Source organism: Zasmidium cellare, assembly GCF_010093935.1.
Source record: "Zasmidium cellare ATCC 36951 unplaced genomic scaffold M409scaffold_43, whole genome shotgun sequence".
Taxonomy (NCBI): domain Eukaryota; kingdom Fungi; phylum Ascomycota; class Dothideomycetes; order Mycosphaerellales; family Mycosphaerellaceae; genus Zasmidium; species Zasmidium cellare.
This window is the reverse complement of record NW_022986987.1, coordinates 240235-252787: the sequence shown is the minus strand read 5'-3', so window position 1 is coordinate 252787 and position 12553 is coordinate 240235. Positions and strand designations below refer to the sequence as shown.

Below are 12553 nucleotides of genomic sequence, written 5' to 3'. Positions count from 1 at the left end.
ATCAGTGCGACCTTCCATCTCGGTTCATGTTTTTGTTCGACACGGCTCCTCCAATGCTACGCCGTGATTATTGTTCTGCCTGCTGCTTCTGCTTCTTCTGATAGCGCTTTCTGTTTCACTACGGCACTGATAGCCTTCTTGCTAATGCTAATCGAACCCACTGCCTTCTGTCCCCGTGTCCTGTCCTGATAACGAAACGAAGCCGATCTCCGCGATTCACAAATTCACCAAACTCCTCCACCACATCGACCATCAAGATTGACGCGTTGACACACGTCCTTCGCCCTCTCAATGCTTCAATACGCCGTCCCAAACGCGCCTCAAGCCTTCCAGCGACCTCCATCCGTCTTCGCCGATCCACCTTCGAGATCATCCAACACTGCCCACCACCACGAGAACAACTTCGCCCAGAATCACAGTCTCGGCCAAAGCCACAACGACGACTATTATCACCAGCAATCCTTCAGCAGCACAGCGGAGTCGAACGCTTCGGGGACAGGATTGACAGCTTTGGCATCGCTCGCAGCCAATGCTCCGGCAGCGACAGTGAAGCCCGCGAGCAACAGTGGTGACAGGTCAGTCTGAACATACCACTCGCTTTCAAGTGAATGCCTGATCGCATCTCCCTTTCGCGACCACCCCCAAAATCAGCTGCTGCATCCTTGCATGCGAGCTAGCCGATAAAGAGCTTATCTATCTCGGCCAAATCACCTGCCCGCACCTGATCACATCAGTACTTGGGACTGACATTGGTGCCTGCACAGTACTCGCTCCTCGACTCCCAACAACTCCTCGGGTCCCATGGCCTCGCAGTATCCTGCCACGGCGGGAGGCAACGCACAGCCGGTAAGTTGCATTCCTCCACCAAGCCCGTCCCGAATTTCCATGCACCACCGATCGCAAGCTTCCCGCGTTGCCGATATCGATAGCAGTCCGCGATACCATCCGTCAGTGCGACATCCATATACTCTCTCCCACAGAAGAAGTCAACAGCAGCGATCTCCATCATCATAGCCCACTTCCAACATCACCACATGGATTGTCTGCGATCTTCTGCCGCATACACGATTCAACACCTGCGATAATATGATCGACCAACTGACTCGTTCCCAATAGCCAACCTGTGCAAACTGCAAAACCTCGACGACCCCGCTTTGGAGAAGAGACGAGTCGGGATCGGTCTTGTGCAATGCGTGCGGTCTGTTCCTCAAGCTCCACGGACGCCCTCGGCCAATCAGCCTCAAGACGGATGTAATCAAGAGTCGGAATCGGGTGAAGACTTCACAGACGAAGAAGAGAGACAGCCAAGGAGGGCAAGATGGCATGATACAAGCGCCGAATGGATACCCAGCGGCTCATCCAGATGTCGGTCTCCACGCTCACCAGCACGGTCTGCCGCCAGGATATGCTGGAGAGCCGCCGCAGAGAGGACCCTCGCCTGCACAAGGGTCACGTAGCAACACACCGAGTCTGAATCAAAACCACGCGCCGCCGCACATCTTCGACACTGTCACGCTACCCTCGGACACGTTCGCCAGTCCTAGCTTACCGGCCTTCTCATTACGGTTCGTAGAAGAAGATAGTCTCTCCTGCCCAAATGCTAACATTCAGTCCGACAGAAACCCAAGTCCAGCTCCCAGTCCTCTCAATGGAACATCATCGCACAACATGGACCCACCCCAAGGCTACGAAGCACTGTCTCAGGCCAACCAGGTACTCCGAACACGCGTGAGCGAGCTGGAGGTCATCAATGATCTGTTCAAGGGTCGGGTTACGCAACTCGAAGCAAGCGAACAGGAGGCACAGATGAAGGTCGCCGAACTGGAGAGAAGAATCGCGGAATTACAGACCGAGGGTCCTTCACGAAAGAAAGCAAGAACGAGCGAGACGAATGGCGATGGCATGGAAAACGGTGGTACGGCCGACACTACCTCTGAGTGAGGATTTGACGAAGTGATGAACAAAAGCAAGTGTTTCGGAAGGATGGGGCTTGACTCTGTCGGCAGCATAGACATTGTCACGGCCCCAGCGGATGTGGTGTACGTCTTGTTTCTTGAGTTCGCATGCAGAATACCCCCTTTGACGGCACGAATACACGTGCACGTTTGCGAAAGTAATGAAAGAAGTCTGACAGAATTATCAATTTTCACTTCCTGTTCCGTTGCATAGTACACCGCTTGTGTGCTTCTTCGCACATATCTCAACTCCCCAGCTGGCATCACCGTCATCATTGTGGACATACTCCATCCTTGGGCCCGGGGTTCTGCCCAGCTCTCGCGGATTCGGGACGTTTCTCGGCCTCGTTTTCAAGGTCGCCGGAACTCAAGCGTGCTCATAGACGTCCTCAAGCCTCCAGCATATGCCGTGACGCTTCCAGTGCCTGTGCATAACGCCGGCGAGCCTTGAATCTCATCGTCGTGGCTCTGGGAGGCATTTCGACCTCGAGCGATCTCAGCCCACAAAGACCTCCTTGAGGAGAACGCAGACCTCAGCCCATTCCCTCCTCTCAGTCCCGGCCCACCACTCAATCAATAACCACCGCCTTCGTCCTCCTCAACACATAAACCCAATGACTCACCCTAGGCCGATGCACATACCCAGGCATACTCAACCTCTTCCTCCGCTCACTCAACGTCTCCTCCTCCTCGCCCTTCCCCACCTCCACGCGCTCCTTCCTCTCCAACTCCCACAGCTGATACGGATGCGGAAACCCCGCCTTGATCACCCCGTCGTCGAGCATCCCCGCGCCGTGGCTCTGCGGGAAAGGGGGCAGGAAGGGGAAGCGGTCTTCCGAGTAGGAGATTGCGATCCAGCGGGCGGTGCGCGGGGTTGTGAGGGCGGCGAGGTGGACGGCGAGGAGGTGCAGAGGGTGGACGGAGCCGGTGGTGGAGGTGCCGCTGCCTTGGAGGCGGCGCGTCCATCCATTGATGCTGAGGGAGTAGGGTAAGGGGAGGGGGATGTCCTGCCCGCAGGAGATGGAGTCCGAGGTGGATTTGTCGAGGATGAGGTCGTAGAGTTTTCCTTTTGGGCGGGTCGGGGAGGGGGTGAGTTGGTGGTGGAGGAGGCCGAGGGTGGATTGCAGGGAGAGGAGGTCCATACACGACCAGCGCATTGTGCGGGAGGGAGGCGGTTTGATGATTTCTTGGAAGGAGGCGCTGTCGTGTTTCTTTTCGTCTTCCCCATCCCCAAGTAACTCCGCCCCCTCGCCCTCGCCACCTTTCACTTTCACCTCCCTCCCCTCCGTCCTCAGCACCTCCCTCTCCCTCTCCTCCCCCGCCTCCACCCCACTCTCCGAATAATCCACATTATGCACCTGCTCCGGATCACGCACCAACGTCCTCAGCACGCTCGAATCCGACGTCCCGCATCCGATGTGTAAGATCTCGGCGTTCTCCAGCGCCGCCTCGTCGTCCATCATGTCCCGCGCGATGGTACATAGTGCTTGTGCCGGCAGAAGCCAGTCGAAGGGCGTTTGGTCCGCGGCGAAGCGTGTGTCCCAGTAGGATTGTTGGGAGAAGTCGGGCATCTTTTCTTGACTTCAAGTTGGATCGGTTCGGGTGGAGGAGAATGGAGTCCTGGATGTTTTCTTCCGGCTCTACGTCCTCGATTTCAAGATCTCGTCCTTGCTTCCCACGCGGTCCTAGATTACGTTCGATCAATCCCGCGGCAGATGGTGTCTTGTTTTGCTATTCCATGTTGGTCTGATGATGATGCTGATGCAGGTTTTCTGTGAATACGAGGTGTTGGCCGATTCAGCCTGAATTGTACCGAGGCCGATCCTTGAGCTACGCAGGGGGTCGTTCTTGCCATTTTTGGAAACAACTCTAAAATATCTGAGACATGTGCCTTGGTCAGCGAAAATGTTGGTTGGACATTGCTCAACGAGCGGTGGGGGGAATCATGTTGCTATTGCGGACGTATCAGGCGCATAAGCAACAAGGAATGTCATCGTAAGAAGCATTAGAATGATTAATGTGCAGTTCCATCTCGCATCATCAATGTATGTACAAGAAATGTTCCTCGAGTGACTGTATGCAGATGCCCCTATCCGAAAGACATCATGTCAAAGCTCAAGAGCGATGGCCCAGTGTAAACTCGCCAATCAAAGGAATGCCAGTGGGTATCAATCGCTCCAATTCCTTCCCAGCGCCAACGCTAGAACCAAGATTACAATAAAGCATTTCAAAGCAGTGGTAAGAATCTCATGAGCGGCATCCTCCATCCAAGTGGTGGTGCCTCGTCCTCTAAGTGGACGGCCGGTGATGCTGAACAAGGCGGTGTGGCATCTGGTGTGAGTTGACCGTACTCCCAACGAGTAATGTTACTGTCGATCTGAAGCTTCAAGGGTGGCATTTCAGTCAAAGTCGGCTCCGGTTCTGCTGGCTCCGAAAGTCGACTCATTGCATTCTCCATGCACTCTTCCCGAGTGAACTGGTGCAGGCCGAAGTCCAGGGCCTCCAACATTCTCCAAACGGTGCGACCAATTCGTTTCGCTGTCCAGTGACAATCGCAGATAAAGTGGGACCACCAAAACGGACGCGGTGCGTGGTCGTTGGTATACGATACGGCCAGGCTGAATGCGCCGACAACGATTAAGTCAGGTGGAGTATCGGTGAAGGAAGTGGCTTTCGATTCCTGGGTGTGGAGTCCAGAAAGTATGTTGAGCGCCAAGGCGATGACTTCCATGGGCAAGTCGGCGCGTAATAGCATGTTGCGAATGATTTCGACATCGAGAGGGGTAGCCTGGATATCGATGCTGCCTGCTTCTGACAGGGTTGTAGCGATATGGCGAACTGATGAGAGTGAGTATGAAAATGGAGGGTGGAAAAGGTATTGCATAAGGCATACAGTCATCAGACTCAGATTCTGTTTCAGCGTCTGCATCAATTTCAGTCGTTTCGACAAGGGCGTCTTTCTGTAGCGAGGGCGGAGTGGGCCATTGCGAGAGCTGTCCCTGTGAGGCGAGGAAGGCGTCTAGGTCGTCAATGCCGTCGAGCGAATCGCACTCGCTAGGTGCTGGTGAAGGCGGCAACATGATGACCACTCATGCCTGTAGGAGGTGTCGACGTCGAGGTACAGGCATGAGAGGGCCTTTCAATATGCAGTGGGAGGGAAAGGCGGTAGAGGAGGTCGGGAGGAGTAGCAGACTCATCACGCATTGGAAGAAGTCGGAGGCTCGCTCCTCCTCACTCGAACCATGCGGCGGCAGGCACAAAAGGGCACTCCCGCCGTGGCCGCCTTTCCGGATGGGCTGATGGGACGGAAGATGGTTGCGCTTATGGCAGCGCTCGTGCATGCAATAGCAGCGTTGCCATTGATGCTGAGGAGCGGAGTGCATAAGCGCAGCAATTCACCACTCCTCACCGCTGTTTGGCGAACTGCCCCGGGCTACTGCGAACAGGGAGTGTTGGACTGTTCTCATGGTGGTGTTTGCTCGCGTGAGCAAGCACAGCGCCTGAATACGACCATGGAGGGATTGTTGGCAGGCTGTGTGGAAATGGCTGAGGTGTGGTTGGTGATGGCGTTAGGCGGCTGGTGCGACAACCAGCCCGAGTCTTGGCGGCACTCGGCTCGCTCGGCCTCTAAAACTCAAATCGGCTGACGCCAACCTCTCGCGACATCAGCCTCTGCACCTCCTTCACGGGCCGATCCAGCGAACACATGAGAGAATAATTCCAACACAGGAACTAGGCGATGACGACCGAGTGGACACTCCACCAAAATAGCATACACGCCATCAGCAGCAGTCTTCAGGAGACGCGCTCGTGAGATCTCGTGTCCACGTCACACCGGAACCGCGTGAGCCGATAAGACCAGGAAGGGCAAACTAGAGAGTCTCCTACGCTGCAGCGAAACTTCCCCTGGCTACTTCAGAGCAACCAAACATGCGTTTAGTGAAGATTTCCGGCGCCGAATGAAGAGAATTCGCCCAACTGCTGCGCACGGTCGACCTTTCTAAGAACCCTTCATCACGATATCGCAAGCGTTGGACCGGCCACCGTATGTGTGTAACAGAGGTGTGCTTGCTGTTCCTGACGAACTGGTCGACACGCTCCTTCCTTTGTATAAAATCCATCGGGAGTGCAGTCTCAAGTACTTTCGGATAAGTGCTCTCTACATAGACCTACCAAATGGTGCAGATCATGAGGTAATGATAAATGGGAGAAATAAGGTAGAGAAGTGAGGTCGACGGCGAATTTGATAGTGAGGCAGAGAGTGACAGAGAGTGCTGGCGAAAGTGACAATAAAGAGTGCAAAGACAATAAAGAAATCCGCAAAATACCAGAGTGAAGGACAGAGCAAGGCGCGAAGCCAAGGACGGGATAAGGCATACATCTAAGGTGGAGGAAGAGGTGTGTCGTCTACACAGCCTTCCCTTTGTAACTAATCCCACGCAAAGCCACCTCCACGCAAAACACCGAAACACGTTACTGGTCCAGCGCCTGCAGTGGATTGCATGTACTACCGGGCGCTTAGAGCCTCGTCTCGTTCGCTGCCTATCTCTGTCGACATGAGGGCAGCCGCAGCATAGCTGGCGGCAACAATGTAAAAGGTGCGCCCATTTCCAGCCTTTCGTCACTTTGATTCCAAGTCTTCCCTCCGACAATGGATCCGCTGACTGCCTTCAGCCTTGCCGCTAACATCGTGACAATTGTCGATGTTACTGCAAAGGTTGTGCAGACGACACGAGAAATCTCGACCGCTGGTGGAAAGACCGAATTTGTTGACATTGAATCCCAAACAAAGATTGTTCAGAGTCTTCTCGACCGTTTAAAGCCAGCCTTGGATGCCGGCGACGTACCCTCTGAAGACGACCAGAGCCTGATCCAGTTGTGTGAACAGAGCAAAAATGTCTCAGAGCAAGTTCTCCACATTCTCGACAAGTGCAAGTTCCCCCAAGGCACCGGCAAGCTCTCTATCGACAGCTTTTGGAGAGCAATCCGGAGCGAGTGGAACCAAAATGCGATCAAAGACCTACAGGACCGGCTCGAGAGCATAGCCGCAAAAGTGCATAGGCTCGTGACGGTGCGATATGCTGTCAATATTCTCGAAGCACTCAAAGCCGTCGAGCAACTGTGTACTACAATAGGATCGAGCCACGTCGCAGAGCTGCAAAATCTTCACCGGTCCATACAGCAACTCTTGGAAGCACAGAAATCACAAAAGGAAGGTGGCTATTCTCACCCAGCAAATGGATCCTATCCCGAGGAAAGGGATTCTATCTCTCGTGCCGGACAATCGGACTGTGCCGAAGCAGTGGTCACCAGCAGACTACTCATGCGCCGAGCTGCAGAGACTGGAGGTCTTGGGAAAGATTACGCGATTCAGGCTGGTATCCTTGGTCAGTTGAGGTTCGACGGGATTGATCGTCGAATTTTTTATTTAGACCAAAACCCAAGCCATGAGAACTCCTATCGCTGGTTAGGCCAGCCAAACATTGGCCAGAAATCCGCCAACTTTAAAGCTTGGCTTACTTCTTCGGAGCGACTTTTCTGGATCTCTGGAGTGCCAGGCTCAGGCAAATCAACCTTGATGAAGTCTCTGTTCTCAGATCCGGACACCAAAAGCAAGCTGGGAGACTGGACAAACGGGAAAAGACTGCTTTCAGCAGCCTTCTTTTTCTGGGAAATGGCAACGTAGCCCTTCTAAGATCCAAGGAAGGTCTCGTTCGGACACTGCTATTTCAACTACTTCGACAATGTCCTGAGCTCATCCCCGAAGTATACTTGGATCTGTGGTCGCTCTTCACGGATGCCGTGCCCAACCGTGATTGCTCCCTTTCGAATTTTACTGGATCGCAGGTATCACTTGAGCTTCCTGAGCTACTTGACAAGTTGCGGACGGCGTGTCAGTGCATTTTCAAACGCGACTACCGTCTTCTCCTGCTGGCCGATGGCTCAGATGAATATCTTGGCAAGCCGAAGGAAGTCATACAGCTTCTACGACTCTTCACCGAATTTCCTAACGTGAAGCTTTGTGTTGCTAGCCAGCCGGAAAATGAGTTTCTAGAAGCATACGATGGCATGACCACTCGACTGCTCATGGAGGAATTCAATTGAGCAGATATTGCTGCATACGTTCGTGACACACTAGGGAGCCACCCGTTCTTCAAAGGCAGTGATGAGAAGGACACGTTAGGAGCTGATCTCATTCAGAGTGTGGTAAACAGATCTAACGGTGTATTCTTGTGGGTTCGACTGGTGGTGGACGAGCTGAGCGAGGGCCTTACGAATCAAAACACCATCGCTAAGCTTCAGCAAAAACTGGACCAGTTGCCTCAAGAACTGGAGCTTTTCTACGACCACATGCTCAACAGGGTCGCTAAGCCCGACCATGGTGATTCAGCCCAAATGCTCATCGTGGCGGTCGAGGCACAGGACCTGCTGGCCCCGATGGCGTACTGGTTCATCAGCGAGGGCCAACAACAGCTCGCAGTCGACCAGGAAGTCAAGCCAACAGGTTTTCGCCACAACATCCAGCGTCGAAGAGCTATCGAGGCGCGATTGCAGAATTTCTGTCGGGGCTTGTTGGTTGTACAGGACGTCCCCTTGGGCCCGAAGTTCGTGGCCGTGTCCTCCAGCTCGCTCTTCGGTCAATGTGTCATTTTCCTGCACCGCACGATTCGTGAATGGCTCAGCCTACGCGAGGTACAGCGACGTCTAGACGGCTGGAGACGAGACGACTTCGACATCGACGAGATCATTTGCTCGGCAGTGCTTGCCCAGGTTCGGACGTCACCAACCGAAAAGGAATACTTCGACCAAGACGGTCCGATCGAGAACCTGTTGAAGACCTTCGTAGCTCACCATACACGTCTCTATCCGCGACGGACTGCTCAGGCCGAGAAGTTCTGGGAAGGAATGACAGCCGTCCTTGCGAAGCAAAGCATTAATGGCCACAGCTTGCGTCTCGATTCTCCAGTCGCTCAAGCTACTACCAATGAGAACTCACCAGATCCAGTTGCAGAGTCAGTCGTACTGCATGTGAATGCGGTCGGTGGGAGCCCTGCGACCGACGTCAATGGCAGTGCTGACCATAACTGGAAGCCATCGTGTCATGATCAACCTGGAATTGCATCCGCTGATTCGTTGACTCAGAAACGAAACTTGATTCCGGTGATCGGAAAAGAGAGGTTTAAGAGATTCACCCGGTGGAAAGTCCGGTAGCCAGAAATCATATGCCCCAGTGGATCTCAACCCCACTCGTCAGGGGCATCTTGGAGTAGATTTGCAGAACACCCCATCGACGAGCCAAACAACCTCTGATTTTGCGTTAACGCCGATTTTTGATGCTACAGGATCCGTGGCTGCGAGGGTCCGAGCCTTCATGAACAAGCATGGGCTTGTGACTTGAGCAGACGGAGCGCATGACCACGTCCTATACTCACGCTACCGACCGGCTGAATGTCCACGGCCGTGGAGTTGCTGATATGTCCTTTATGACTTCATCTGACAGACGGAAGACGATGTGGCGGTACTGTTGGTCTCTGTTCGGTCGACGGGGGCGTGGTAGGAGCGTCCCTAGTGCAGTGGTGAAAGAGCTTAAATCCACTTCAGTCAACGTACATCGATCTACAGTGGCAGATTTAGCCATACGAGACCCCTCAACGACCTCGCGAGGGCAACACCTCTTGCTTTTCAGGTGGCTAAGGTTCTCATTTACCCAACCAATGACGCTGATAGGAATAGCTACGGCGAGTTGTCGACTAATCACGGAAAGGAAGGAAGCAAGACCAGGAGAAGGACCAACATACTAGTGTATCTCACTGCATTTTGCCGGTGATGAAGCTACAGAACGACTGCGTGCAGATGGCTGAGGATATAATGAGAACTCGTTCTCAAGTGGAAGAGGATCACAGACCACATCAAGTCTCTTGTCCTATCTTCTCTCACCCTCAAGAGCGACAGCATGATGGCTCGTTCTATGGCATTTCTCTGCCCTGTCGTTCTAGTATCCTTTTCAAACCTTGCTGATGCTGCAACGATACACCCAGAACTCAATGGCATGACTGTGGCCGGCTATCAGGGCTGGTACACAATCCTCAACCAGACAGCAGGCACCAACAACTATAAATGGTTTATTCCAAACGATGTGACTCCAGGACCGCCTGACTTCCCTTCAAGCCAAGTTAAGCAAGTCTGAAAAGGCCTTGCAACATCTCGCACTAACTCACGTCACAATCTAGTTCTCACAGATGTCCTTCCCTACACGGCAGACTACGCAGAAGAATGCCTGCTCGACACGAACTTCATCCTCACGGACGGCACCCATGCCAAGTTCTACAATAGCTATTGCACTTCCGTGATCGAAAAGCACTTCCAATACATGGTCACGAACAAACTAGATGGCCTCTTCGTACAGCGATTCTACTCCACCACGGAAGAAAACACCCCAGGCTCAGGCTACAACGCGACCTTGGGCGTGCTATTGACCGTCAAAGAGATGGGCGAAAAGTACGGAAAGTACTTCGCCGTCGAGTACGACATGAGCGGTCTCCCGCGGACTTTGACCCCAACAGATACATTCCCGCTCTGACAGACGATTACAATAACGTCATGAAGCCGCTGTTCGAAAGCCCGAACTACATCTACCAAGACGGGCGTCCTGTGCTCCAGATCTGGGGCGTCGGCACAAACGCTACGGCCTTCCCGGGAGATAAATTCCACGATCTGATTAACAGGTATCATTCCACCCCTGAGAACCCCTGGATCATCCTCGGGGTGCCACAGACGTGGATGGAGTTCGCAAACACAACAAACGATCCAACTGGCTTCTACGAGGCGTATCAAGCAGCAGAAGCCCTGCAGTCATGGCCAGTCGGAGCGTGGAACGATGTGGACTCGTTGCGTGGAGCACTGAATCAGTACATCCTCCCGGGCAAGGCGCTGCTGGATGCTTGGGGCGTCAAGTATATGGGCGCGTATCACCCAGGGACTGGGAATCGGAATGCGGCGAGGAGGCCTGGCGAACCGATCGGTCCGTTGGACAATAGGTATGTCGTTCTTGACCCACCCCGGAATGGATAGTGACGTTAATGATGCAACAGATTCAACGGCACCTTCTTCGAAGAATCGATCAAGCTCTTCACCAACGACTCCATCAAGCCTTTTGCTAACTTCATCGCCATGTTCGACGAGTACACTGAAGGTGAGCATTTTCCAACCACGAGAGTTCGAACAGGCTGTTGAACTTCCATTTCAGGCTCCCAACTCGTTCCATACATCCAGTTCAAGAGCTTGCCTCCAAATCCCAACCCTGGCTTCCTCGGCAGCGACGATGACAAGAACGAATTCTTCTACATGCAGCTCGCTGGGAATGGTACTGCTGCTCTTCATGAGCTTTGGGGTCAGCCGTTGTTATCGCCTTAGATCACATGCCATAACAAAAAGAAGGGCACTCGTTACTACCTCACCTCAATTCAAATGTCTGCTGCCGTCCAAGTTGTGACTTCTCTCCCCACCTGCCACAACCTCACGCGAGCTCAGGGGAGCTGTTTCCAGTCACACTTGCAAGACATACGAAAGGCAAGTACAGTACATGTCAGACAACAGTTGCAAGGACAAGTCTCGTGCCGCTTTCCCCTCTCTCTTCCCCTTCACTTCACTGTCGCATCAACCCACTCCTCATCCACCAACTCAAACCCAACAACAACAAGATCCTTCGACTTATCAATCCCCACAAGCCTCGACCACATACCAATCCACAAACGAGGCCCCCAACCAGCAACCAGAACTCATCACCGCATAATGTCCTCCAAACTCTACACCCAACCCCGCGCCAGCCAAATGGTACCACCATCCCCTTCCTCCCCTCCCGCTTCACCACCCCATCCTAACTAACCTCCCAACCCAATAGGCAACCCTCACCGCCCTCACCCAAACACCAACCCACCCCTCCAGCGGCGACACCTCCCCCATAACCACCAGCAGCCCACCAACCCTAACCCGCAAACCCACAAACAACTACGAAGAAGCCCGGCTCGCCGCAAACCAATCCCTGCCCGCCGATGGTTCCGACGCAGGAACCACGGGACCGACGTCGCCGAATGCGACCAAGGAGGATTTGAAGCGCTGGCAGCATGAGGGGTTATTTGCGGAGAAGAAGGGTGGGAATGTGGCGGGGTATCATAGTACTTCGGGTTGAGGTACCTTGGGGGATGAGCAAGGGTCAGGGGTGGAGGGTTCGAGGCTGGGAGGTGAAAGGGACCTGTGGTTGGAATGAAGTAGACTGTGGTGGTTAGGTGCATGGGTTTTGTATCATCACCTTGGATTCTTTGTGACCTTTTTGAAGGCTATAGGTTGGATTGGTTTACCTCTGTATACTTGCACCTCACCTATACTGTACCACGAAGAAAATGGGAGTGTATGTACCTCACACCAAATTTGCGAGTTTATTCGGTTCTCCATCTCGACTGCCAACTCAAGAAAAGCTCTTAAAGGAGTGACTCTAGTTAGTAACCCATTCTCTCCCAATTCCAATCAGTCTGTCTCGCGTGTGTGCTTGCTTTGCCCATACGCTCCTGCAACTCCATGCCTCATGGCGATGCATTTCT

At 53.5% G+C, this 12553-nt stretch overlaps 5 protein-coding genes across 5 annotated transcripts; 3 read left to right on the top strand and 2 right to left on the bottom strand.

Moving 5' to 3' along the window:
• Positions 1–291: 291 nt before the first annotated feature.
• On the top strand, positions 292–1941 carry M409DRAFT_28484 (uncharacterized protein; the record flags this gene model as incomplete). The annotated part of the gene is made up of 4 exons (XM_033809059.1): positions 292–575; positions 765–846; positions 1117–1565; positions 1620–1941. 4 exons carry the CDS (start codon positions 292–294, stop codon positions 1939–1941), a joined length of 1137 nt encoding a protein of 378 aa, XP_033662045.1.
• A 583-nt stretch (positions 1942–2524) lies between these two features.
• M409DRAFT_28483 (uncharacterized protein) lies at positions 2525–3526 on the bottom strand (the record flags this gene model as incomplete). Its single annotated transcript, XM_033809058.1, has 1 exon — positions 2525–3526. The coding sequence occupies one exon, from the start codon at positions 3524–3526 to the stop codon at positions 2525–2527; it is 1002 nt and encodes a 333-aa protein (XP_033662044.1).
• Positions 3527–4182: 656 nt separating this feature from the next.
• On the bottom strand, positions 4183–5035 carry M409DRAFT_28482 (uncharacterized protein; the record flags this gene model as incomplete). The annotated part of the gene is made up of 2 exons (XM_033809057.1): positions 4183–4793; positions 4849–5035. 2 exons carry the CDS (start codon positions 5033–5035, stop codon positions 4183–4185), a joined length of 798 nt encoding a protein of 265 aa, XP_033662043.1.
• A 1571-nt stretch (positions 5036–6606) lies between these two features.
• M409DRAFT_59412 (uncharacterized protein) lies at positions 6607–9167 on the top strand (the record flags this gene model as incomplete). Its single annotated transcript, XM_033814184.1, has 2 exons — positions 6607–7342; positions 8065–9167. 2 exons carry the CDS (start codon positions 6607–6609, stop codon positions 9165–9167), a joined length of 1839 nt encoding a protein of 612 aa, XP_033662042.1.
• A 1159-nt stretch (positions 9168–10326) lies between these two features.
• M409DRAFT_59411 (uncharacterized protein) lies at positions 10327–12144 on the top strand (the record flags this gene model as incomplete). Its single annotated transcript, XM_033814183.1, has 6 exons — positions 10327–10478; positions 10520–10993; positions 11048–11148; positions 11203–11346; positions 11536–11789; positions 11857–12144. 6 exons carry the CDS (start codon positions 10327–10329, stop codon positions 12142–12144), a joined length of 1413 nt encoding a protein of 470 aa, XP_033662041.1.
• Between the last annotated feature and the right edge of the window lie 409 nt (positions 12145–12553).